Source organism: Podarcis melisellensis (assembly GCF_964234715.1).
Source record: "Podarcis melisellensis genome assembly, chromosome: 2".
NCBI classification, from domain to species: Eukaryota; Metazoa; Chordata; class Lepidosauria; order Squamata; family Lacertidae; genus Podarcis; species Podarcis melisellensis.
This window is the reverse complement of record NC_138529.1, coordinates 119,219,165-119,245,853: the sequence shown is the minus strand read 5'-3', so window position 1 is coordinate 119,245,853 and position 26,689 is coordinate 119,219,165. Positions and strand designations below refer to the sequence as shown.

Below are 26,689 nucleotides of genomic sequence, written 5' to 3'. Positions count from 1 at the left end.
AATAAATTTCTGTAGAATTCAAATTGCAATGAAAGAAAATGCAATATTTCCCCTCCTTTTGTAATCCTCAGAACTCTAGCCCAATGGTTGCCATTTATTTGACTCTGAATTGATTTTAGAATGAATTGATTTTAGAATTTATTTCAATTAAATGATTATGATTTTATGTAAACTGTAATATTTTTACTCTGGTTAGCCGCTCTGGGCTCGGCTTCTGCTGGGGAGGGCGAGATATAAATAAAATATTATTATTACTATTATTATTATTATTATTAGGTCCTCCAGTATCTTAAAACAGTCTGGTTCCTCAAGGGAAATCTTTCTGTTCTGACGGTGGGTTAATAAAACCATCTGGGAATGGCTTGATTTTTCAGGACTTGGTAGCACTTTCAGCTAGGGCGGAAGTGGGAAGAGTCTCTTGGGGTCAACTGGAGAGTCTTCCTTGGAACACAGATGAAACAAGATGGAAGAGGAAGACTCGGTCGTTCTTGAAGACAGTAGAGGCCCATATACAATCCAGGTTGGGAGCAGTGGGGACTTCTGGGAAAGAACAATGCAGAAGATTCTGGAAGAGGAGGACACCCTCAGCTCATATTTACAGCTCCACTTTGGGCATTTCAACCACACAGAAGCCAAGGGGCCCCGAGAGATTTGCAGCCGACTCCATCGTCTTTGCTGTGAATGGCTGAAGCCAGAGCAACACACAAAGAATGAGCTGTTGGATCTGGTGGTCCTGGAGCAATTCCTGGCTGTCCTCCCCCTGGAGATGGATAACTGGGTGAGGGAAAATGGAGCAGAGACCAGTTCCCAGGCAGTGGCCCTGGCCGAAAGTTTTCTCCTGAGTCAAGCAGAGGAAAAGAAGCAGGAAGAGCCGCAGGTGAGAGAGAGTTTCATCCTAGTACTTCCAGGGGGGGTCAAAAACGGAAGGGGGGAAATCTTAAAACAGCCTGTAATTAAACCTTTTTTAAAAAAAAAAAGAAATAACCCACAGGACCAGGCCCCAGATTCTCCAAGGCCTTTTGCCTCTATTGTGCCCTTTTCTAATCCTTCACCTCATTGACTGACTTCAATCTCCTGGTCGTTTCAGGTAAAAGGTCTGTTTGCCGAACCAAAAACTGACCTCCCTGCAGCAGAGAGAGCTTCGTCAGACGCCAAGCAGTGTTTCCTGCAAAGGAGGAATGTTCAGCGGAGCTGGGGAGTTGCAGCCTCATTCAGTAAGAATTAACTGCATCTCCCACGGGACGCTTTTATGTTCTCATGAATCTTTCAGAGGGAGGCCCCCTTTTCATAGCCTTATCCATGGTTAAAAAATGAATCTGTTTTCAATACTTGTGCACTTACACGAGTGCTTGGGTTCATAGAATCATAGAGTTGGAAGAGACCACAAGGGCCATTGAGTCCAACCCCCTGCCAAGCAGGAAACACCATCAGAGCACTCCTGACATATGGTTGTCAACCCTCTGCTTAAAGACCTCCAAAGAAGGAGACTCCACCACACTCCTTGAACAGCTCTTGCTGTCAGGAAGTTCTTCCTAATGTTTAGGTGGAATCTTCTTTCTTGTAGTTTGGATCCATTGCTCCATGTCCGCTTCTCTGGAGCAGCAGAAAACAACCTTTCTCCCTCCTCTATGTGACATCCTTTTATATATTTGAACATGGCTATCATATCACCCCTTAACCTCCTCTTCTCCAGGCTAAACATGCCCAGCTCCCTTAGCCGTTCCTCATAAGGCATCGTTTCCAGGCCTTTGACCATTTTGGTTGCCCTCCTCTGGACACGTTCCAGTTTGTCAGTGTCCTTCTTGAACTGTGGTGCCCAGAACTGGACACAGTACTCCAGCTGAGGTCTGACCAGAGCAGAATACAGTGGCACTATTACTTCCCTTGATCTAGATGCTATACTCCTATTGATGCAGCCCAGAATTGCATTGGCTTTTTTAGCTGCTGCGTCACACTGTTGGCTCATGTCAAGTTTGTGGTCAACCAAGACTCCTAGATCCTTTTCACATGTACTGCTCTCAAGCCAGGTGTATTTGTGCCTCTCATTTTTTCTGGCTGAGAACCCAAATAGGGAGAATTGCAGTTTCCCACAAATGAAACGTACAATGTGTAGAAGCATCCCAAATACAGTGGTACCTCTGGTTGCAAACGGGATCCGCTCCAGAGCCCTGTTTGCAATGTGAAAGGAACGCAACTCGCATCTGCGCATGCGCACATCACGATTTGCTGCTTCTGCGTATATGTGTGACGTCATTTTGCGTGTCTGCGCATGCATGAGCGGCGAAACCCGGAAGTAACCCTTTCCAGTACATCTGGGTCGCCACGGGACACAACCTGAAAATACGCAGCCTGAAGCAAAAGTAACAAGAGGTATGACTGTACAGTGGTACCTTGGTTCTCGAACTTAATCTGTTCTGGGAGTCCGTTCGATTCCCAAAACCGTTCGAAAACCTAGGCCTGACTTCTGATTGGCTGCAGGACCTGCAGGAGCTTTCTGCACTCAACCACAAGCCATGTCGGACTTTTGGCTTCCGAAAAACATTTGCAAACCCTTACTTCCAGGTTTGCGGCATTCAGGAGCTGATTTGTTCAGTGGCTAAGCCGTTCGGAAACCAAGGTACGACTTAGTGCGATGGAGAGGATGACATTTTTGTAATGTCAACATGTACGTAAAACATGTGCCACTTAACCTCTATCTGGTTAGAGCATTCAGAATATCTAGGATAGATGCGCCATTTTCTAATGCCAACTTATACTTGGAGATGTGTCCTTCTGTAGGACAAGCAGTTGCTATTGGCTTCCCACCATTTTGTCTCTCGCAGGTGATGAAATGAAACCGGCAAGAGCTTCTTGGCTGTCTCCTCTTTGTGGTGAAGGGGAAGCAGGTGCTGTGGAACCAAATCAGGTAAGGGGGAAGAAGGTTCATTGAGAGAAAGAGAGGCTGGGTGTCATCCTATTATTATTATTATTATTAGTAGTAGTAGTAGTACAGTAGTAGTAGTATTCCGCCCTGTACCCGAGGGTCTCAGGGTGGTTCACAAAATAAAATCAAGATATAAAATCACAAAATACCTACTAAAAATAAAAACAACTCAATAGCCCCCCAAAAAACACATTTGAAAAGGGCATAGGATGTAAATCGGATCAACCAAAGGCCTAGTTAAAAAGGAACGTTTTTGCCTGGCACCTAAAGGTGTATAATGAAGGCGCCAGGCGAGCCTCCCTGGGAAGAGCATTCCACAGACAGGGAGCCACTGCAGAGAAGGCCTTGTTCTTGTGTTGCCACCTTCCGGATCTCTCAAGGAGGGCGCACACAAAGGCTCTGTCGACCTTCTTGGATCTGAACAAATGAATCTCATTTTCTTTGCATCTGTCAAAGCTGCCTACTGGAGGGGCTGCGGAGGCCACTTATGAGTGCAAGTCAAAATTTTCCTTGTGTAGTCTTTGGAATTCTAGTAAAAGAATTCGTTATGAGCTGCATAAAAGGGAAACTACCTCCCTGCCTTTCAGGGTCGAGCGTCTTTTGAGGATGTTGCTGTGTATTTCGCCAAAAAGGGCCCCCATGAAGTTTGCAGCCGACTCCACCATCTCTGCCGTCAGTGGCTGAAGCCGGAGGGTCACACCAAGACTCAGATCCTGGACCTGGTGATCCTGAAACAGCTCTTGGCTGTCCTCCCTCCGGAGGTGGAGAGCTGGGTAAGGGAATGTGGCGCAGAGACCAGCTGTCAGGCGGTGGCCCTGGCCGAAGGTTTCCTCCTGAGCCGGGCAGAGGACAGGAAGCAGCAGGTGAGAGAGAGTTGCATCCTGGCATTTCCAAAGGGCTCAGAATAGGGGAGGGGGGGATTTTAAAGCCCTCTATATTTGCCACACTTTTCCTGGATATCAACCACAAAGGAATGTCCCAACTTGCCAAGGCCTTTCCCCTCCATCATGCCTTTGCTAATTCAGCTGCACATTTATTGTCTTTGAAATCCTTACTGGGCCAGATTGGTAATATGCTTGGTAATATCTCTACTTTTTTTTACCCTTGGCCCTAATACTTTAGATGCCCATATGGCATTTGTTCTGCTTGCAGAATTTTTCACAAAGGAATACAGTTGTACCTCGGGTTAAGTACTTAATTCATTCTTGAGGTCCGTTCTTAACCTGAAACTGTTCTTAACCTGAGGTATCACTTTAGCTAATGAGGCTTCCCGCTGCCGCCGTGCCGCTGCCACACGATTTCTGTTCTCATCCTGAAGTGAAAGTTCTTAACCCGAGGTACTATTTCTAGGTTAGCAGAGTCAGTAACCTGAAGTGTCTGTAACCTCAAGCGTCTGTAACCCAACGTACCACTGTAACAAGTAAATTGACGTCTATCAGATGTTTAAGTCTCCATAGATCTAATAGATTCATGTTTATGACCATACAGAAAAGGAATGGGGTAATCTCCCTTCCTTTGTTTCAGTTTTACGTATTGTCCCGTCAAACTCTTAACAATGTTACTCCATTTAGATCTGCCATTAATATTATTTTGCCATTGTATTGTTCAAACATAAATTCCTCTAGTTTTTTTTTTAATCCGATTTTCTTTCATTGGGTGCATATATTCCTACGATTAACAAATGTTCCCCTTCCCAATTTCCACTGCTATTATTCTCTCCTCCTCATCCTTTAATCTTTGCTTAGGTTCCAATTTCTGGTTAATATACAAAACTACACCACTATCCCCCCTAATATCTGATGAAATGAATTATTGGCCCAACCCTTTGTTCACCATTAAACATTTGTCTTGCCTCTAAAGGGGAGATCATTCCATCAGGCAAGCGGAAATGTTTGCGCTGATGGAACAAACACCTTAGTTTTGCTTTGAATTTCACCCTCTTTTATTTCAGATAAGGAGTTTGTCTGCAGAAGCGACCACCGACACAAGAGAAAGTCCCCTGCAAAGAGGTAACAATCAGGAGAGTGATGGACATCCCATCTCATTGGGTAAATATTATTAAATTGATCTCCCTATATTGATTATGTAAGAAATTCATGGGATCCTTTTGTAGTCCCTTAAATCTTTGAGGTGGGCAACACTTTCTCCTAGCGTTGTTTAATCGTGGGAAGACTGTTATCCCCAGCATTTTTCAAACTTCAAAAGATAGATGTATTTTAATTACTTGAGAACTTAAATCAGTCCTTGGATTTCTGGTGGCATCAGTGAGGGCCACTGACTTGGGATATAATAGTAATAATTTATTATTTATACCCCACCCATCTGGCTGGATTTCCCCAGCCACTCTGGGCGACTCCTAACAGAATATTTAAAAAACGATAAAACATCAAACATTAAAAACTTCCCTAAACAGGGCTGCCTTCAGATGTTTATTTCCTTGACATCTGATGGGAGGGCGTTCTACAGGGCCACCACCGAGAAGGCCCTCTTTCTGGTTTCCTGTAACTTCACTTCTTGCAGGGAGGGAACTATCCTTGGTGCTGGACCTCAGCGTCCGGGCTGAAAAATGGGGGTGGAGACGCTCCTTCAGGTATACAGAACCGAGGCCGTTTAGGGCTTTAAAGGTCAACACCAACACTTTGAATTGTGCTCGGAAACATACTGGGAGCCAATATAGGTCTTTCAGGACCGATGTTTTATGGTCTCGGCAGCCGCTCCCAGTCACCAGTCTAGCTGCCGCATTCTGGATTAATTGTAGTTTCCAGGTCACCTTCAAAGAAGATAAGACAAATTCATGGATGATAAGGCTCTCATGGCTGCTAACCCTGATGGCTATGCTCTGTCTTCATGTCAGAGGCAGTATCCTTCTCAACACATGTTGCTGGAAGCCAAAGGAAGGAAGAGCTGCTCTTGTGCTCAGATACTCTTGGGGGTTTCTCAAGGCATCTGGTTGGCCACTGTAAGAACAGGATGCTGGACTAGATGGGCCATTGGCCTGATCCAGGAGGCTCTTCTTATGTTCTTAACAAGAGCCCTTTCCTACACTCTTAACATCCAAAATATACAGGGTGGATGAAACGTTTTGTCATTCCAACATGTACTTGGATGTGCATTGCTTAATGTCGGAGGCAAACTAATGGCTTCCTACCAACTTCATCTCTCGCAGGTGATGAAATGTCGCTGGCAAGACCTGCTTGGCCATCTCCTCTTGGCAACGGATGGGAAACGGCTGTTGTGAACCCAGATCAGGTAGGGGAGCTCATCTCTAGGGGAACAGAAACTAGGTGCCACTTGGGCACCTCTGTCTTCTGCTCGTTTCCCTGGACCTCAACAAACTGATCACCTCGTTGCTCTGCAGGAGAATCCTCAGGAATCTTCTGGAGTTTGGTGGTCAATAATCTTTTACGTTCTCTGTAAAGAGGCAACCGTTTCCTTTTCTTTCAGAAAGGAGAGCCAGCGTTGTGTAGTGGTTAAGAGCGGTGGACTCGTAATCTGGTGAACTGGGTTCGCGTCTCCGCTCCTCCACATACAGCTGCTGGGTGACCTTGGGCCAGTCACACTTCTCTGAAATCTCTCAGCCTCACTCACCTCACAGAGTGTTGTGGGGGAGGAAGGGAAAGGAGATTGTGAGCCGCTTTGAAACTCCTTAAGGAGAGTGAAATGCAGGATATCAAATCCGAACTCCTCCTCCTCCTCCCCTCCTCCTCCTCCTCCTCCTCCCCTCCTCCTCCTCCTCCTCCTCCTCCTCCTTCTTCTTCTTCTTCTTCTTCTTCTTCTTCTTCTTCTTCTTCAGGGTCCCGTGTCCTTTGAGGAGGTGGCGGTGTATTTCACAGAGGAGGAATGGGCTCTGCTGGATCCTGACCAGAGGGCGCTGCATAACGAAGTCATGGAGGAGAATTGTGGGATGGTAGTCTCTCTCAGTAAGGCTCCCAGTTCGTTTGGTTGAAGATTATATGATTTAGACTATATTATATAAGCAACTTAAATAACTTTACTAGATCCATATCAGTCAGGGTTTAGGCCCAGCTATGGCCCAGCTTTGGTTGCCCTGTGTGATGATTTATGTCTGGAGAGAGGGGGAATGTTTCCTCCATCTCTCATCAGCCTCTGATACCATCAACCATGGTGTCCTTCTAGAGTGGTTGCCAGAGTGGGTTGCTCAGCTTTGCAGTGATTCCAGGTCTACTTGGATAGTCATTTCTAGAGGGTGATGCTAGGGGACTGCTATTTGGTCCCCTGGAGTCTTCCATGGGGGGTTCTATTTTATCCCCCATGCTGCTTAACATCCACATGAAACCTCTGAGTGTGCTTATCAGGGGTTTCGGAGTACATTGTCCACAATGTGCTCATGATACACAGTCCTACTTCCCCTTTACACCTTTACTGAGAGAGGTTCCCTAGACCGGATGGGTGGGAGACAGCCTGCTCTTGATGGGGTTACGCACCCTCTGAAGACCCTCTGCGGGTACTTCTGAATCCATTGCTCTGAATCACAGGGCCTCTCCGCATTTTGATCACACTTCTATCCCAACATTGCTCCAAGGCGTTCTGAAAAGAATGCATGGGGTTGTTTGGTGGCTTGGGTTGAGCTACTTAAAGAGGATGATTGCTGAGTACAGTGGATGCTCAGGTTGCAAACGTGATCCGTGTGGGAGGCACATTCGCAACCTGCAGCATTCGCAACCCACGTGTTGTGATTCGGCGCTTCTGTGCATGTGCAAAGCGTGATTTAGCGCTTCTGCACATGCGCAAGTGCCAAAACCCGGAAGTAACCCATTCTGGTACTCCTGGGTTCGCAATCCGAAATCACACAACCCGAAGCGTCTGTAACCTGAGGTATGACTGTACAATTCAGTGAACTTCATGTCTCAACTGGGATCTGAATTTGGGTCTTTTGGATCTAATCCAATAATACATAGGACACTGGGTGTCAGTCAAGGTATTAACAGAGGCAGATAAACAGATGGGAAGATTTACCTCCCAGCTAAGACTTTTCCATTTTTGCATTCTTCCATTATTAAAAGAATTGTGTGTGGTTGTCAAGATTTGATGTTCCGTTGTCTTAAGAGTTCCGTTTCTTCTTTGCAGTAGGTTATGAATGGAAAACTGAGAATCAGAGAGAACTACCTGGGGTGTTTGCAGAAAGAGACACATGTATGAAGAGGGAGCAGCAGAGAAGGAAAACAGAAGGACAGAAGAGGAGGAATCATTCCCCTGCTTCTCAGGGCACTGACTCCAATGAAATCCCAGTCCAAGAAAAAACGCAAAACAGAAGAGAAACAATTACATGTTTTGTATGTTGGAGAAGTTTCCATTCTAAATCTAAACTTAAAACTCACTACAAAATCCACACAGGGGAGAAACCACACAAAAGCTTAGAATGCGCGAAGGGCTTTAATACAAGCACAAGCCTTGGTATTCATCAAAGGGTCCACACAGGGGAGAAACCGCATAAATGCTTGGAGTGCGGAAAGAGCTTCTCTCAGAAGAGAAATCTGACAGCACACCACAGAATTCACACCGGAGAAAAACCATTTAATTGCTTGGAATGTGGAAAGGCCTTCCGTCGGAGGACACATCTCACTGCTCATCAGAGAACTCACACAGGAGAGAAGCTGTATAGGTGCTTGGAATGTGGAAAGACTTTTAACAGAAGCGGAAGCCTCACTACTCATCTAATAATTCACGCAGGGGCGGAAACATACAAATGCTTGGAGTGTGGAAAAAGCTTCTCTCAGAAGAGGAATCTCACTAACCACCACAGAATTCACCTGGGGGAGAAACCATACCAATGTTTGGAATGTGAAAAGCGCTTCTTCCGGAAGACACATCTCACTGCACATCAAAGAATTCACACAGGGGAGAAGCCATTTAAATGCTTGCAATGTGGAAAGAGCTTTTGTTGGAAGATCCATCTCACTTATCATCAAAGGATCCACACAAGGAAAACACTGCATAAATGCTTGGAGTGTGGAAAGAACTTTTCTCAGAATTCTCTCCTTGTTACCCATCAAAGGATCCATACAGGGGAGAAACCATTTAAATGCTTGGAGTGTGGAAAGAGCTTCTCTCAGAAGACAAATCTTGCTTCCCACCGCAGAACTCACACAGGGGAGAAACCATATAAATGTTCAGAATGTGGAAAGAGCTTCTGTCGAAGGACACATCTCACCACTCATCAGAGAACTCACACAGGGGAGAAACCATACAAATGTCTGGAATGTGGAAAGACCTTTAGTAGAAACAGAAGCCTAACACATCATCAAATAACTCACACAGGGGAGAAACCATACAAATGTTTGGAATGCGGAAAGAGCTTCTATTGGAAAATGCATCTTACTTATCATGAAAGAATTCACAGAAAGGATGCACCACATAAATGCTTGGAGTGTGGAAAGATCTTTTGTCAAAATTCTGACCTCGTAACCCATCAAAGGATCCATACAGGGGAGAAACCATTTAAATGCTTGGAATGTGGAAAGAGCTTCTGTCAGAAGATAAATCTCAGTAATCATCGAAGAATTCACACGGGGGAGAAACCCTTTAAGTGCTTAGAATGTGGAAAGACCTTTAGTACAGGCACAAACCTCACCACTCATCAAATAATTCATACATGGGAGAAACCATTTAAATGTTTGGAGTGTGGAATGGCCTTTAAGAGAAACAGAGGCCTCAGTATTCATCAAAGGATCCACACAGGGGAGAAGCCACATAAATGTGTGGAGTGTGGAAAAAGCTTTCGCCATAGTTCTGCCCTTGTTAATCATCAGAGAATCCATACAGGAAAGAAACCATATAAATGCTTGGAGTGTGGAAAGAGTTTCTGTCAGAAGACACAGCTCACTGCTCATCAAAGAATTCACACAGGAGAGAAACCGCATAAATGCATGGACTGTGGGAAGAACTTTTGTCGGAAGGAATCACTTGCTGCTCATCAGAGAATTCACACTGGGGAGAAACCATTTAAGTGTTTGGTATGTGGAAAGAGCTTCACGCGGAAGATAAGTCTCGTTTCTCATAAAAAATTCCACGCAGGAGAGAAACCATAAATTCTTGGGAGTGTACAAAATGCTTCAGTAATAAGAGACTGCTCTTCAAAGAATTCACTCAGAAGGGGAGCTAGAGAAATGATCGGAATATGGAATGCGATTCTGTCCCAGTTTAACTCCTATTTCAGATTGGAGTTGAGTTGGTGGGGGATGGGACCTGGCCTTGGCAGAATCCTGAGGGCCATTTGGAGATAAATACAGATTGGAAGACTGGATCCGTTGTAGAATGTGACAAGCCTGATGGAATGGCCTGAGATATAAATCCATTTATCACCAATAGCAGTAGTATTATGTTACAAACTTGTAAAAACAAAGTCATTTCTACAAAGCCTCTCTAGGGATAGCATCCCACAAACGAGGAGCCACTGTTGAAAAGGCCTGTTCTCATGTTGCCACCCTCCAGGCCTCTTGTGGAGGAGGCACACGAAGAAGAGCCTCAGACAATGATTGCAGGGTTCAGGCTGGTTCATACAGGGAGAAGTGGTCCTTGGGGTATTACGGTCCTGGCCCATTTAAGGCTTTATAACTCATAACCAGCACTTTGAATTGGGCCAAGAAACTAACTGGCAGCCAATGCAATCGGGCCAAGATTGACATTATATGCTCAAACCGTCTTGCCCCGGTGAGCAACCTGGCCGCTCAATTCTGCAGCAGTTCAAGTTTCCAAACCATCTTCAGAGGCAGCCCCATATATGACACACTGCAGTAATCTAGAGGTTACCAGAGTCTAGACTAAAGGTGTTAGGCTATCCCTGTCCAGATAGGGGCACAGCTGGGCCACCAACTGAAGCTGATGGAAGATAGGTAAAGGGTAAAGGGACCCCTGACCGTTAGGTCCAGTCATGGCCTACTCTGGGGTTGCAGCGCTCATCTCACTTTATTGGCTGAGGGAGCCGGCGTACAGCTTCCGGGTCATGTGGCCAGCATGACTTAAGCCGCTTCTGGCGAACCAGAGCAGCGCACGGAAACGCCGTTTACCTTCCCGCCGGAGCGGTACCTATTTATCTACTTGCACTTTGACGTGCTTTCGAACTGCTAGGTGGGCAGGAGCAGGGACCGAGCAACGGGAGCTCACCCCGTCGCGGGGATTCGAACCGCCGACCTTCTGATCGGCAAGTCCTAGGCTCTGTGGTTTAACTCACAGCGCCACCCGCATCCCTTTGCTGATGGAAGATACTCCACCTCAAATGACTGCTTTTCTACAAAGCAATCTCCATATGACCCTGCGATCGTCATCTGAGGCCCAATTCAAAGTGCTGGTTATGACTTACAGAGCCTTAAAAAGGTTGTAATAACCCCAAGGACCACTTCTCCATCTATGAACCAGCCTGAACCCTATGGTCATCATCTGAGGCCCTTCTTCATATGCCCTCTCCGCTAGAGGTCTGGATAGTGGCATCACGAGAGTAGGCCTTTTCTCCAGTGGTTTCCTGTTGTGGAATGCTCTCCCTGAGTAGGCCTGCCTGGCACCTTCGTTAAATATCCTTAGGCGCCAAGCAAAAACATTCCTGTTCACCCAGTCCTGTGGCTGATTAAATGATCCATTCTATGGCCTTTAAAATGTATTGGGGGGTTATTTTGTTGTTGTTGTTGTTTGTTGTGTATTTAATAAATAAAGATAATAATTAGTTGAAGTATTTTACAAATCAGTTCACAGTTTTGAGGCGTTTTGTAACAGTACAGATAAAATACAGAATATACAAATTGTAGACTGGAAGTTATCCAGCCCTTCAGTAAGGGAATGAACAAGGGCATTGGATTTCCAAAGCCACAATGTTGGCATCCGTCTGTCTCAGGAAACAATGGAGGAGTGCGCCTTTTGGGATGAGGTCAAGCTGCCAGAAGGCTGCAGCGCCTGCTGTGGCTATAGAGCTTGATGCAGAAGAGACATGTTTTGTTGCAGCTGGGGCAGATGAAGGTGTCCAGTCCAATCTGGTGCTTGTGGTACTCTCAGCAGTGCCCACATCAGCAAAGTGAAGTTGCCAGGTATGGGACCAGAGGATCCTTTGGGTCGTTGCCCCAAACCACCCAATATCTAAGCCAGTATTGCCTGCTTTGACTGGTAGCATCTCCAAGGCCTCGTGCCAGCACATCCAAGCGCTTCTTCCAACATCCTCTAACTGGAGAAGTCAGGGAGTCACCTTAGGACCTGCTGCCTGAAAATGACAAGGTCTCTTTATTTTATCATGTCGGTATCCTGCCATTGCTCTGGAAGAGAGTGGCAAGTGGTTCTGTGGTTCTTCTGCAGAGCAACCTTATAATAATAATAATAATAATAATAATAATAATAATAATAATAATAATAAAATTTTATTTATACCCCGCCCTTCCCGGTTCGAAAACTGCGCTCAGGACGGCTAACAACAAATTTAAAACACTTTAAAACACTTAATTATAAAAGCATCATAAAATACAGTATAAAAATATGAATAACTATAAAAATAAAAAATCATGAGGTAGACTAGGCTGGGAGTGAGTGAGTGATTGCCCAAGTCCACCCAGTGAGCTTCATGTCTGAGCTGGGATCTGAACTTGGGTCTCCAGGGACCCAATGCAACAGTCCACAGCAGAGGTGCCCAAACTTTCTACTCCCAGGGTCCACTTGAGATGGCTGAAAATTACTGAGGCCCACTAGTCACAAAATGGCGGCAGATGGAGGTGGATTTTTGGCATAATTTTTGAATCTGTTCCACTTTGGCTTCAAGCCTAGTCATGATACGGAAACTGCTTTGGTTGCCCCTGCTGAGATTTATCAGAATTCCACTGTTCTGATTCCAGTGTTTAATTTAGGGCAATGTGGTTCTGTTCCTTTCTCTGTGGCTATTTCCAGAAAGTTGTCATGGCACCTTTGCCATGGGAGTGTCTCACAGGGCTCCATCCTGTCCCCCAACTATAAGAAGCCTCTTGGAGCTATTATCTATATGCAAGTGACTCCAAGCTTTAGCTCTCTGTTGCATCTGAATCAGGAGAGGCAGCTGAAGTGTTAGACCAGTGCTTGGGGGCAGTAATGGGATGGATGTCTTGCTTGGACTGGTAGCTATAATCCCCCACCATCCCACAAGAGAGAACCTTAAAATTGTAGAGATGGAAGAGACCCAAAAGGTCTACTCTAAACCCTTCAATGAATCACAGCCATAGAATCGCTGACACCGCCTTTAGGGTCTACAATGGCTCCCAGTATGTTTCCAAGCACAATTCAAGTGTTGGTGCTGACCTTGAAAGCTGTAAATGGCCTCAGCCCTGAAGCCTGGAATAGCATCTCCACCCCCATCGTTCTGCCTGGACACCAAGGTCCTCCTTCGTGGGTATTCTGGCAGTTCCCTCACTCAGAGAAGTGAGGTTACAGGGAACCAGCCAGAGGGTCTTCTCAGTGGTGGCACCCGCCCTGTGGAACTCCCTCCCACCAGATGTCAAGGAGATAAAAGAGCTGCACAACTTTTACAAGATATCTGAAGGCAGCCCTGTGTAGGGAAGCTTCTTAGTGTTTAATGTTTTATATGCTTATATATGTTGGAAGCGGGGTCCAGAGTGTCTGGGGAAACCCAGTCTAGATGGGCAGGGTACTATTATTATAATTATTTTGATTGATTGATTGATAACCACTAGGTTAAATTGCTAAAGTGCTGGAGATATAGATATATTGATATATTGTGTGTAGACCAAATTACATTCTCTCACACACACCCATATAGTTGTGACTAATTTGGTTTTTAATTCTGTGTTTTACATTTTTCTGACGTAGTCTGGGACCACGTGGTGAAGAGCGGGTAACAATAATTAAGGCACCCAACTCGAGGTGAGGTTGGAGTGGGTTTTCTACCTCGTTTATTTACACATTATATGTTTCTAGGCCGCTGTTTCATAAAATATTTCAAGAGTAAGAGGCTAGACTAGACTGGTCCACCAGCCGGGCTCGTCGCCTGCGTCCCTCAGTGATCCTGCAGCGTGGCCTCCTAAGGGTTAAAACGAGCTCAGCTGGATTCCTAGAGAGGAAGGTAAAAGGCGAGGCGGGCGGGGGAAGGGGCGGCCGGTCCTCCAGAGCGAAGGCCCCTCCCACCCAACTCGCCTTCCTGCCGGGACTTTCCCCCTGGAGGGACGTGCCTTGGCCGCTGGCCCGCCCTCCCAAGCGCAGCGTCGGTGGCTCCCCGCGGGATCCGGTGAGCCCCCTTCCTCGCCCTAGAGGCTCCAGTTTGTGGGTCTGGGTCTGGAGGGCTGAAAGGCGGATGGGGGGCCGGGACGACAAGAGGCAAGGCAGGAAAATACATACGACGGGAAGGGAAGGGAGATGCCCAGGTGACAACTGTTTAAAAGGGGGAAAGGGGTACCTATAGGAAGAGCAAACCTATTTCAGCCCATGGCTTGTGCATCTTCTTGGGTGTTGGGTGTGTGCACTGCAGAAGCTCAATCAAGCTCATCGCAGGAAGCAGCTGTTTAGCAGAAAATAAATAATAATAATAATACAGTGGTACCTCGGGTTAAGTACTTAATTCAGTAACCTGAAACTGTTCTTAACCTGAAGCACCACTTTAGCTAATGGGGCCTCCTGCTGCCACCGCGCCGCTCCTCCGCAATTTCTGTTCTCATCCTGAAGCAAAGTTCTTAACCCGAGGTACTATTCCTGGGTTAGCAGAGTCTGTAACCTGAAGCGTATGTAACCCGAGGTACCACTGTAATCATATTTATATGCCACCCATCTGACTGGGTTACCCCAGCCGCTCTGGGCAGCTTCCCACAAATTAAAACACAGCACAAATTGTCTTTACTAGCCCAACACCAATGCTTTATAGGTAAAGGTAAAGGTACCCCTGACCGTTAAGTCCAGTCGCGGACGACTCTGGGGTTGCGGTGCTCATCTTGCTCTATAAACCGAGGGAGCCGGCGTTTGTCCACAGGCAGCTTCCAGGTCATGTGGACAGCATGACTAAGCCGCCTCTGGCGAACCAGAGCAGCGCACAGAAATGCAGTTTACCTTCCCGCTGGAGTGGTACCTATTTATCTGCTTGCACTTTGACGTGCTTTCGAATTGCTAGGTGGGCAGTCTTTACTAGCCCAACACCAACGCTTTATACACACTTATTTATTTACAAGATGTTACGAGCAGCTTTCCCTCTCTGAGCCCGGATGGTTTCTTTGCTTACGAAGCTCTTGCTGTGCCAAAGTCCTCAAGGCAAGAGTTCTCTTGCAATTCTCTTGCAATGGAGTCCTGCGACTCTTCCTCAAAGGCGTCAGTTCCAGTGCTTCTCTCCAGAGTGCTCTATGCTCTCTTCCCTTTCCCACTCTGAATGCTGTAACCTGAGCCCCTTACCTACGCAGCCTGACTGTGCCAGTTCTGTCCAGCAACACTGCCAAGGCAGTCACAAAGTGCCTTGCAGCTGCATCGTGGAGAATTAGCTCTTGAGTGGCTTTCTTTAACGTGCACGGGTTTCCCGCGTGTATGTTTTCTTCAGCTCCTCCTTTTATCTTCACAAGAGTCCCATGGGGTAGGGTACACTAATGTGGCGTATGTACATAACCAACAGTTTCTTGTCTGTGTCCGGGACTGGAGTGTCTTTCCTCTCCTCTGCAAAGCCAGGAGGCCCCTGATTTGTGGGGCTTGGAGGATTTGAAGCAGGTGAGTTGATGCTTAGAAGTGAACTATCAACTGGACTTTGATTTCAAATAGAACACCCCACCACCAAAATAGAGAGAGAGAGAGAAAAAGAGAATTCATTAGTTACACAACCGCACAAGGTCACTTACAGACATGGAAACCCCTGAAGTGTGAAGGGGATCTTTTCACAATGGGCATTACTGAAAAATTGTGCCCTTTTAATCAAAGGCAGTAGAGAGAGGCTGATTCAAAGGAAGCAAACTGCTTTTATGAAAGAGAATTGAAAACAATACATCAAAAGTCAACAAACAGTTGCAGACATTTGGTTACAGGCTGAAAATGGAGCCTGTAAACTCTAGCAGAGAACAGTCCTAGCCAGTGATACTTGAAAGAAATTTTGGAGCGCAACTGGATAGAAATGTGGTGTGTTTTTCTCCACCGATGATACAGATAAAGAAAGGGAAAGAGAGAGAGGTGGACAAAACCCTGGTCCAGTTAGGGAAATATTGGGCCAGAGATATTGCAGTGAATGAGAGGAATAGAATATTCACATTAGAGAAGCAGTGTACTAGATCTCAGATACAGGGAAGCAATATGATTTTGTTTCCAGTAAACAACTGGAATATTTCTAAATGAATGTTAATATTTCTAAGTAAATCTTAAAGTAATCAACTAAGATTCATTCAGCAGAATGGCAGCTTTAATTCAAAACTTTTGCTAGGTAAGAAATAAAGCCAGCAGGAAACAATAAAACAACATTCATCCCAGTAATATTAAAATCCAACAACAAGAGATGACTAAAACCATTAAACCTACTAGCACAACTCAAAGGAAGGTCAGAGTATTTTCTTTCTCTTTATAAGGGTGGTGAAATATATTCTGTTGGTGTTATGCTGAGAGTTGTGAAATGCCACGGGTTTTCTTTTGTAGTATACTGAAGCTTGTGCGGTAATAAATTTGATAACCTTTAGGATACCAAAATCATTATTTTGTGCTACTTTACTTCATATGTTCCTTCCTGGAGGAAGGAGGGTCCCTCAGCTCCTTAATCCAACCTTGTATCTCCGCTTTTCAGGAGTCTGTAGCCCAGTTGGAGGCATCTTGAAACAGTAAGAAAGATGGAAGACCAAGACTCAGCCGGCCTGGATGGGGAGAAGACCCTCAGCTCAGATGTGCGGCGCCAGCAATTCAGAAAGTTCTGCTATCATGAGGCCGAGGGACCAAGAGAGGTTTGCAGCCGACTCCACCACCTTTGCCATGAGTGGCTGAAGCCAGAGAGATGCACAAAGACTCAGATCCTGGACCTGGTGATCCTGGATCAGTTCCTGACCGTCCTTCCCTCAGAGATGGAGAGCTGGGTGAGGGAATGTGGAGCAGAGACCAGTTCCCAGGCGGTGGCCCTGGCTGAAGGTTTCCTCCTGAGTTGGGCAGAGAACAAGAAGCAGGCAGAGCAGCAGGTGAGAGAGGGTTTCATCCTGCTACTTCCAAGGGGCCCAGAATGTGAATCAATCACTTCCTGGAAACCATCCACGGAGGAATGTCCCAAACTCCTCTTGACGTTTTGCCCTTTTCTCTGATTTTCTGCCCATTCACTGTCTTTGATATCTTCATTGTTGTTTCAGGTAAAAGGTCTCTTTGCGGAGGTGGCAGCTAATTTCCCTGAGAGAGAGAGTTCTTCACTCGATTTGAAAGAGTGCTTCCTGCTAAGGAGAAACGTTCTGGAAAGCAGTGGAGGTGCTGCATTACTCAGTAAGAATGAACCTGAACTTCCTGAAATGTATGGGATCTTCTTACATTCTCCCGAAACTTTCAGGGGAAGATGCTTCCCCCCATCATTTTCCAAAGATGAAAAATGAGTGGGTTTCAGTATTTGAGGCCTCAAGCCGTGAGAACAAATAAATAATAATAATAATAATAATAACAACAATAATAATAACAATAATATTTTAATTGTATCCTTCCTATCTGGCTGGGTTTCCCCAGCCACTCTGGGTGGTTTGCAACATATAAAACACAGCCAAACATCAAACATTAAAAACAAGATATCCTATGCCAGCAACAAACAAACCAATAAATAAAAGCAACAACAACAACAAACAATTTACAGTTATACCCAAATTCAAGTAACTGCCAACCTCAACTAAACATTTAACCAACACAACAAAAATGAAACAGAGGAACCAAAATTAGAACTGTTTAAAACATACAGGAGTGAAGACAGGAGTGCCTGGCGTGCTCTGGTCCAGGGGGTCACGAAGAGTCGGACACAACTAAACTAAACAACAACAAAACATGCAAAAACATTTTAGTCAGTTGCCTGGACCCAAGAGTTGTTCCAGCAATGTCCCTCCAGCCTCCCAGGAGCCTTTTAGCTGTTTAGGGTGAGTGTGGGCCCCGTCCCCTAGGCCAGGTGGAATTGGGCCTTGCATTTTCATATATAATGTTATATAATGTTAAGATAGCCAGTGTTAATGTTAATTAGATAATGTCAAGGTAGGTAAAAAAATAAGTACAATGGAGGAGACTTTTTGTAAAGTCAGTGTGTCCTACCCTGATACATGTCACTTAGCCCCTGAGACAAGCGCGTGCTACATCCTTCCCACCATCTTTGTCTCTCAGGTGAAGAAATACTGGTGGCAAGACCTGCTCAGCCGTCTCCTGTTCACAACAGACAGGAAGCAGTTGCTGTGGCACCAGATCAGGTAGGGGGAAGGGTCACTGTGGGGCGAGACGTTAGGGGGCAGCCTGGGTTCCTCTGTCTTCTGCTCACCTCCGTAGGCCAATGTAAACTTCTCTCTTTGAGTTTGTCAAACTGCCCACTAGGGAGGCTGTGGGTGCCCCTCAAGAAGGTTTAAGTTCTGCAGGATAACACTCAAGTCATCTTACTTTGAGGCGTAGTCTGGATTTTGCTGGTAAATAACATAAAGATAAGGGACACGGGTGGCGCTGTGGGTTAAACCACAGAGCTTAGGACTTGCCGATCAGAAGGTTGGCGGTTCGAATCCCTGCGATGGGGTGAGCTCCTGTTGCTCGGTCCCTGCTCCTGCCAACCTAGCAGTTCGAAAACGTGTCAAAGTGCAAGTAGATAAATAGGTACCGCTCTGGCGGGAAGGCAAACGGCGTTTCCATGTGCTGCTCTGGTTCTCCAGAAGCGGCTTAGTCATGCTGGCCAAATGACTCGGAAAAACTGTCTGCGGACAAACATCGGCTCCCTCGGCAAATTAAGCGAGATGAGCGCCGCAACCCCAGAAACGACTGGACCTAATGGTCAGAGGTCCCTTTACCTTTACCTTTAAAATAATGATTATCTACAACAAGGCAACTATTTCCTTTTCTCACAGGGTCCCGTGTTGTTTGAGGAGGTTGCTGTGGATTTCACAGAGGAGGAGTGGGCTCTGCTGGATGCTGACCAAAGGGCACTGCATAAAATAGTCATGGAGGAGAATTGTAGGAATGCTTTCTCTCTTGGTAAGGCTCCTTGTTTTCAGAGTTGATGAGAATAGCATTTAGAGCCTAAAATAATGGGCCAGTTTGCACATTTCCTCTATTTTAGCAGCTCAGTTCCCTTTCTTCCAGTCTATGTTGCGAATTCTTTGCGGCGCTTTAGCAGAAATGCTCAGAGTTCCAGGTTCGTAAGTGCAGTATATTTATTGTGAGCTATATATACAAAAAAGGGACACGGGTGGCACTGTGGGTTAAACCACAGAGCCTAGGACTTGCCAATCAGAAGGTTGGCAGTTCGAATCCCCGTGACGGGGTGAGCTCCCGTTGCTCGGTCCCTGCTCCTGCCAGCCTAGCAGTTTGAATGCACATCAAAAGTGCAAGTAGATAAATAGGTACCACTCCGGCGGGAAGGTAAACGGCGTTTCCGTGCGCTGCTCTGGTTCGCCAGAAGTGGCTTAGTCATGCTGGCCATGTGACCCGGAAGCTGTACGCCGGCTCCCTCGGCCAATAAAGCGAGATGAGCGCCGCAACCCCAGAGTCTGCCACGACTGGACCTAATGGTCAGGGGTCCCTTTATATATACAAATATATATACTTGCTTTCGTATATACCTTTATATATACAAATATCTACAGGCTATAATACACGAGCAGTTCATACAGTCAAACAGAGTACCTGGCTGCACCTTAAGGCAAATAGAAAGACTCTCTCTCTCTCTCTCTGACCACACTCCTCTTACACCACCACATTACTGCTGGACAGGTTTCCCTTTTAAACTGATGACAGCCAATCAACTGTCAGCACATTACTGCTGAGTCATTCTGACCCAGCACTTTCATAGAAAGTAGTGCATCAGCTAGCAACCTCAAGCCTGCAGTCTTACTATCTCACACAGCATTCTGTGGATCCCATCAGTCTAGAAGGTTTTCTCTATTTTGACCACTTAATTTCCATTTAACAAAAAACCACAAGGAGGCAAAATGGTAAAACGGCAACAAAATGTATATAACAGTAAGCTGTAAGAAACATCAAGAGTTGCAATGAGTGCAAATAGAGATAGAAGCCATTGTAGAAGAAAGACACCTGCCATAGCCTACCTAACCTACCTAACACCACCTAACCTAGTTTTGTCTGCTGTGGCGCAGAATCTCTCCAATGTGTGAAGCTCAGATCACTGACGGGCTTCTTCCAAGATCCTTTAACTGTAGAATTCAATGAATGAACTACAGTCGTACCTCGGAAGTCGTACGCAATCCATTCCAGAAGTCCATTCGACTTCTGAAACATTCGGAAAGCAAAGGACGTCTTCTGATTGGTTGCAGGAAGCTCCTACAGCCAATCGGAAGCCCCCTCCGATGTTCAGGTTCCAAAAGAATGTTCGAAAACCAGAACACTTCCTGTTTTTGATCGTTTGGGAGCTTGAACGTTCTACTCCCAGGGTGTTCGGGAGCCGAGATATGACTGTAATGAGCTGCTGCCAAAAGAGAATACACGTGATTGTTCCATGGTTTGCCCATTCCATAACCCTAGTCTGACAGAGAGTGGCTGCCTGAGATCCCGCAGGGAGTTTCATGTCTGAGCTGACAGTTTTGTTCCGGTCTCCATGGATCCAATAGAATAGAGTAAAGAACCCTGGCTGGCAGTTATGGTGTTAAAAGTGGCAGATAAATGGATGATAAGACCTGCTTTGCAGCTAAGATCTTTCCATTCCTCCATTATCACAAGCTTTATGTGTCACTGCCAGTTAGCTGTGGAACGCCATTTGTACCTCAGGTTCTGAACAGTTTCTTCTCTTCTTTGTGACAGGACATGAATGGAAAACCAAAAATGAGGGAGAACCACATGGGGTGTTTGCAGAATGGAGCACATGTATACAGAGAGAAGCTCCGAGAAAGAAACCTGAAGGGGAAGAAAGGGGGAGGAATAAGTCCCCTTCTTCTCCTGGCAGCGTGAGCCATCAAATCCCAGTCCCAGAAAATACGCAAGAGAGAAAAGAAGCAAGTACGGGCTTTGTATATTGGAGAGGTTTCCCTTCTAAATCAAAACTGAAAACTCATTGCAAAATCCGCACAGATGAAAAACAATTTAAATGCCTGGAATGTGGAAAGAGATTTTCACGAAAGGCACATCTCTCTATTCACCAAAGAGTTCACACAGGGGAGAAACTGTTCAGATGCTTGCAGACTGGAAAGAGATTCCGTCAGAAGACTGCTCATCAAAGAACTCACGCAGGGGAGAAAGCATATAAATGTTTAGTGTGCGGAAAGAGCTTTCACCAAAATTATGTCCTTTTTACTCATCAGAGGATCCATACAGGGGAGAAACCTTTTAAGTGCTTAGCCTGTGGAAAGAGCTTCTGTCAGAAGATACATCTCACTACTCATCAAAGAACCCACACTGGAGAGAAACCGTATAACTGCTTGGAGTGTGGAAAGAGCTTCACTCGGAAGACGAATCTCACATCGCATCAAAGAATTCACACAGGGGAGAAGCCATATAAATGCTTGGAGTGTGGAACAAGCTTTCGTAACACTTCTACCCTTGTTAATCATCACAGGATCCATACAGGGGAGAAAGCGTTTAAATGCTTGGAGTGTGGAAAGAGCTTCCGTCAGAAGAAAAATCTTTCTGCTCATCAAAGACTTTATACCGGGCAGAAAGCATATAAATGCTCAGAGTGTGGAAAGAGCTTTCATCGAAATTCTGCCCTTGTTACCCATCAGAAGATCCATGTAGAGGAGAAATTGTTCAGATGCTTGGAGTGTGGAAGCAGCTTCTTAAGGAAGACACATCTCACTACTCATCAGAGAATTCACACTGGGGAGAAACCGCATACATGCTTGGAGTGTGGAAAGAGCTTTTCACAGAAGATCCATCTCACCACTCACCAAATAATTCACACTGGGGAAAAACCGTATAAATGCATGCAGTGTGGGAGGAGCTTCACTCGAAAGTCAAATCTCACTTCCCATCAAATAATTCACACACGGGAGAAGCCTTTTAAATGATTGGAGTTTGGAAAGTGTAGAAGCAGTCTGAATATGGAATGTGAGTCTGAGACAGCTGAAGAGCTAAAGTGGCAAGGAATGGGGGGTGGGGCAAGACTTGAGTAGAGTCCTGAGGGCAGAAGTGGTCCTACTTCAGGTGGCAGAAGGCCCCCCCCCCAAGGCTGCCCCACTTGCCCTGCTGCTTCTGCCAGCGGTTTAAAGCACCATCACTTGTGGCGTTGATTTTGAGCTCTCACCCCAAAATGGCACAATCATATCTATAATCAGCACCAGTGGTGGTGATGCTTCTCTGCCAACATCAGAAGAAATAATAATAATAATAATAATAATAATAATAATAATAATAAGAAGTAATATATTATTTATACCCCACCCATCTCGCTGGGTTTTCCCAGCCACTCTGGGCGACTGCCAACAGAATATTAAAAACATGATAAAACATCAAACATTAATAACTTGCGGGCGCCACCACCAAGAAGGCCCTCTGCCTGGTAGTATATCCTGTTTCTTAGGAAATGCTGTTTTCATGTGTTTCCCCCTAAATCTGCTTCCGCTGAGCATACTCCTAGAAGGATTTTAACTAGTCCGGACAGGAAGAAACTGAACAGAATTAGAATCCAGTCCCCACCCGCTCCCTGGTACCACTCCCAGAAAGCCGGCTTTAAGAAACCTACATTGGCTTCCTCTTTTAAAAGTGTGACAACACTGGTAAAAAGGATTGTGTGATTTCCTCTGGGTTGCCAGGTCAAATGGAATTAGGACCCACCTTAAGTCCTCCCCTGTCTGGCTCTGCCATATCACACGGGTATATCTGGTTTTGAATTATGTGACATAGTCAAGTGAGCCAGAGATGCTCTACGTCCACATCAAAACTCGCCCATCCTGGTGGGTCTTAGGTTAGGGCTGTACCCTGAGCTACTAATTCTCAGCCTAGCCTACCTCACAGGGTTGTTGTAAATATTAAAAAGGCACAGGGAATACAATGTATGCAACCTTGCCCTCCTGGGAGAAAAGCAAAATAGAATGATCCAAAAACTCTAAACGTGCACTTTCAGGCATAGAGAAAACATTTAGTCCAGCCTGATAAATAAAAGAACTATCCTTGTGTTAAAGTTCAGTCATGGGACAGGATTGTGGGTGCCCTTTTGTAATATGCATATTTCCTTGATAGCTGTTTGGTTACGGTAATTTGTTTTCCATCTATAAATTGTTCTCTGGTCTGTCACTCATACAGTCCTTATATTTCAGCTGTTGCTGAGCTTGCATATTTTCACCAGTTTTGATATAAATAAATCTGTCCAATTTCTTTTATTGTTGTCCAGACTCTGCTTCTCTTTCCTTGCTGGTTTTTTCCCCCTTTAAAAAAAAAAGATTTTATGCACAAACAAGGCAAATGTAAAAAGCACTAATGGTCAATCTACAAAAATAGAGATTGCAGAGCTTTCCAGCGTTCCGCAGGTGTCTCTGGTGTCTGAACACGAACATGAAATTTATTACGGTCAGAGACCAGCTTGAGAAACACAAATGGAACTACAATCCCAATAGCAAAACAAACGTTTAAAACAATATACAAAAATGGATTTTAAGTTTAAAAGTGCAATAGACATATAAACACATAAAAACTTTAAAATAGACTACCTTAGAGAAAAGACCCAAAGTCGCCCGTGGATCCGGGGTTGGGAATTTTCTTAACTCTGGTGTCTGTATTGCCAGTGGGTCTTGTGTCCATCTTAGAAATCTATGCCACCAGATGGCAAAAATCGCCTTCATGGTTACAACTTGTGACCAAACCATCTTCTGCCACTCACTCGTTTAGGCTGCCCACTTTCTTGGATTTCCGGTTTTCTGGAATGACCAAGTCAGGCATACTCTTTTTTTACTTCAACGCTTCTCTTCCAAGACGTGTGTGTGTGTGTGTGTGTGTGTAGGTGTGCACACTTGCCTATGCAGCTGTTTAAAACTCTCTTGACTTGCCAGTCGCTGGAATGATTATTTTGCATGGGTGTAGGCAGTGGGGGACAGCTCCCCCTAAATCAAGTAAATAAATAAAAATGCTAACTAGAAGTAGAAATTGTGGAAATATTTTGAGAGTTTTTTTTCTGAGCACTTGCGGGTCACAAGAAAATAATTTAAAACAACTGATGGCCATCTGTCAGGGATGCTTTAATTGAGATTCCTGCATTGCGGGGGGTTGGACTAGATGACCCTGGGGTCCCTTACAACTCCACAATTCTATGAACTGTGGTTAAGACATTTCTGAGAGCCAGTGTGGTGTAGTGGTTAAGAGCGGTAGTCTCGTAATCTGGGGAACCGGGTTCGCGTCTCTGCTCCTCCACATGCAGCTGCTGGGTGACCTTGGGCCAGTCACACTTCTCTGAAGTCTCTCAGCCCCACTCACCTCACAGAGTGTTTGTTGTGGGGGAGGAAGGGAAAGGAGAAAGTTAGCCGCTTTTAGACTCCTTCGGGTAGTGATAAAGCGGGATATCAAATCCAAACTCTTCTCTTCTTCTTTTCTTCTTTCTGAATCTGCTAGACCTAGGAAGATTAACAGGTGGGCTTCCTGCTCTCACCCCCAACATAAATCCTGGCTACGCCCACGTTAGTTTGCACCATTTATAAATGGTGGTTTCAAAGATCACCAGTGTTGAAGCAATGATTCTTCAACATCAACTTTGTTGGACTGATCATGATGTGTAGATCCTGATTATCATCTTCCAAAGCAACTACTGTATTCTGAACTTAAAAATTGAAAGCGTAATGCTGGTGGTCAACGAGAGGTTTAAAGACTGTCTCAAGGCAAATCTTAAAAAAATGTAGTTATAAACACTGACAACAGGGAAACACTGGCCTGCAAGCTTCTTCCAGTACACTGATAGTAGTTCACCTGTCCTCCCAAGTGATGTGTAAGGTTTTTCAGAGACACTGCTGATGGAATCTTTCGAGAAGTTGGAGATGGTGTTTGTAAGTGGTCCATGGTTCACAAGCATACAGTAAGGTTGGTAGTACAATGGCTTTGTAAACAAGCATTTTGGTTTCCCTGCGAATGTCCCGGTCCTCAAACGCTCTGCACTTCATTTGGGAGAAAACCGCACATTTATGTAAACACATTTATGAAACAGGCAAACCTGTTTAGGGAAGTTTTTAATGTCTGATGTTCTGTTGTGCTGTTGGGAGCTGCCCAGGGTGGCTGGGGAAACCTGGCCAGATGGGCAGGGTATAAGCAGTAAAGTAGTAGTAGTAGTAGTAGCAGTAGTAGTAGTAGTATCTGAGACAGACTAATACCTGAGACCTCCAGGTATAGGGCAGTATATACTGTAAATTCAATAAATAATATTGACAGACTGACTCTTGCGGCGGACAGCAGCCTAAGCCAACATACCTGCTGCTCTTAAGTGAAAAAATCTGGAGGGGGGGAAACTGCCTCCGGCACATGGCATCCCAGGATCCTACTCAGTGGATTTGTAACTGCCTGACTGACCGAACCCAAAGGGTGCTCATCAATGGTTCCTCTTCATCCTGGAGAAGAGTGACTAGTGGGGTGCCACAGGGTTCTGTCTTGGGCCCGGTCTTATTCAACATCTTTATCAACGACTTGGATGATGGACTCAAGGGCATCCTGATCAAATTTGCAGATGACACCAAACTGGGAGGGGTGGCTAACACCCCAGAGGACAGGATCACACTTCAAAACGACCTTGACAGATTAGAGAACTGGGCCAAAACAAACAAGATGAATTTTAACAGGGAGAATGTAAAGTATTGCACTTGGGCAAAAAAAAATGAGAGGCACAAATACAATATGGGTGACACCTGGCTTGAGAGCAGTACATGTGAAAAGGATCTAGGAGTCTTGGTTGACCACAAACTTGACATGAGCCAACAGTGTGATGCGGCAGCTAAAAAAGCCAATGCAATTCTGGGCTGCTTCAATAGGAGTATAGCATCTAGATCAAGGGAAGTAATAGTGCCACTGTATTCTGCTCTGGTCAGACCTCACCTGGAGTACTGTGTCCAGTTCTGGGCACCACAGTTCAAGAAGGACACTGACAAACTGGAACATGTCCAGAGGAGGGCAACCAGAATGGTCAAAGGCCTGGAAACGATGCCCTATGAGGAAGGGCTAAGGGAGCTGGGCATGTTTAGCCTGAAGAAGAGGAGCTTAAGGGGTGATATGATAGCCATGTTCAAATATATAAAAGGATGTCACATAGAGGAGGGAGAAAGGTTGTTTTCTGCTGCTCCAGAGAAGCGGACACGGAGCAATGGATCCAAACTACAAGCAAGAAGATTCGACCTAAACATTAGGAAGAACTTCCTGACAGTAAGAGCTGTTGGACAGTGGAATTTGCTGCCAAGGAGTGTGGTGGAGTCTCCTTCTTTGGAGGTCTTGAAGCAGAGGCTTGACAACCATATGTCAGGAGTGCTCTGATGGTGTTTCCTGCTTGGCAGGGGGTTGGACTCGATGGCCCTTGTGGTCTCTTCCAACTCTAGGATTCTATGATCCTATTCTGCAGCATTAAGCCTTTGCATAGTGTTTTGGACGCACCATTCTCACAGAGAGCAGGCTCCCTGTCTAATAGAAATTCCTTGGAGGAGGGTGCCTGGCAGGGAGATTCCTAGAGAGGACGCGAGGAGGAAGAAGGCGGGGTTCGAGTGTCTCCAGAGCAGCTTGCGA

At 45.5% G+C, this 26,689-nt stretch overlaps 2 protein-coding genes across 5 annotated transcripts; both read left to right on the top strand.

Moving 5' to 3' along the window:
- Positions 1–298: 298 nt before the first annotated feature.
- On the top strand, positions 299–11,606 carry LOC309364366 (uncharacterized protein). 2 transcript variants are annotated; one of them, XM_081901459.1, is made up of 8 exons: positions 299–877; positions 1,088–1,214; positions 2,823–2,905; positions 3,511–3,786; positions 4,875–4,971; positions 6,090–6,172; positions 6,717–6,843; positions 8,015–11,606. In XM_081901459.1, the coding sequence occupies exons 1-8, from the start codon at positions 464–466 to the stop codon at positions 9,970–9,972; spliced, it is 3,165 nt and encodes a 1,054-aa protein (XP_081757585.1). In that variant the 5' UTR covers positions 299–463; the 3' UTR covers positions 9,973–11,606. The 2 variants fall into 2 exon arrangements, with proteins under 2 accessions (XP_081757585.1, XP_081757584.1); XM_081901458.1 differs by having other exon boundaries at positions 300–877; positions 8,012–11,606.
- A 2,423-nt stretch (positions 11,607–14,029) lies between these two features.
- On the top strand, positions 14,030–23,330 carry LOC309364600 (uncharacterized protein). Of its 3 annotated transcripts, none has more exons than XM_081902251.1 (6): positions 14,030–14,129; positions 16,638–17,019; positions 17,185–17,311; positions 18,182–18,264; positions 18,904–19,030; positions 20,813–23,330. In XM_081902251.1, exons 2-6 carry the CDS (start codon positions 16,681–16,683, stop codon positions 22,012–22,014), a joined length of 1,878 nt encoding a protein of 625 aa, XP_081758377.1. In that variant the 5' UTR covers positions 14,030–14,129; positions 16,638–16,680; the 3' UTR covers positions 22,015–23,330. The 3 variants fall into 3 exon arrangements, with proteins under 3 accessions (XP_081758377.1, XP_081758378.1, XP_081758376.1); XM_081902252.1 differs by lacking the exon at positions 14,030–14,129 and adding an exon at positions 15,050–15,583 and having other exon boundaries at positions 17,206–17,311; XM_081902250.1 differs by lacking the exon at positions 14,030–14,129 and adding an exon at positions 15,052–15,583.
- Positions 23,331–26,689: the final 3,359 nt, after the last annotated feature.

What these genes read in the sequence shown, in the direction of transcription:
- LOC309364366 (XM_081901458.1), top strand. Translation starts at nt 464, where the DNA reads ATGGAAGAGGAAGACTCGGTCGTTCTTGAAGACAGTAGAGGCCCATAT. An exon ending in GTGCTGTGGAACCAAATCAG is followed by an intron (nt 2,906 to 3,510) that starts GTAAGGGGGAAG and finishes CCTGCCTTTCAG; the next exon opens with GGTCGAGCGTCTTTTGAGGA. An exon ending in TGGACATCCCATCTCATTGG is followed by an intron (nt 4,972 to 6,089) that starts GTAAATATTATT and finishes CATCTCTCGCAG; the next exon opens with GTGATGAAATGTCGCTGGCA.
- LOC309364600 (XM_081902251.1), top strand. Translation starts at nt 16,681, where the DNA reads ATGGAAGACCAAGACTCAGCCGGCCTGGATGGGGAGAAGACCCTCAGC. An exon ending in TTGCTGTGGCACCAGATCAG is followed by an intron (nt 18,265 to 18,903) that starts GTAGGGGGAAGG and finishes CTTTTCTCACAG; the next exon opens with GGTCCCGTGTTGTTTGAGGA. An exon ending in TAGGAATGCTTTCTCTCTTG is followed by an intron (nt 19,031 to 20,812) that starts GTAAGGCTCCTT and finishes TCTTTGTGACAG; the next exon opens with GACATGAATGGAAAACCAAA.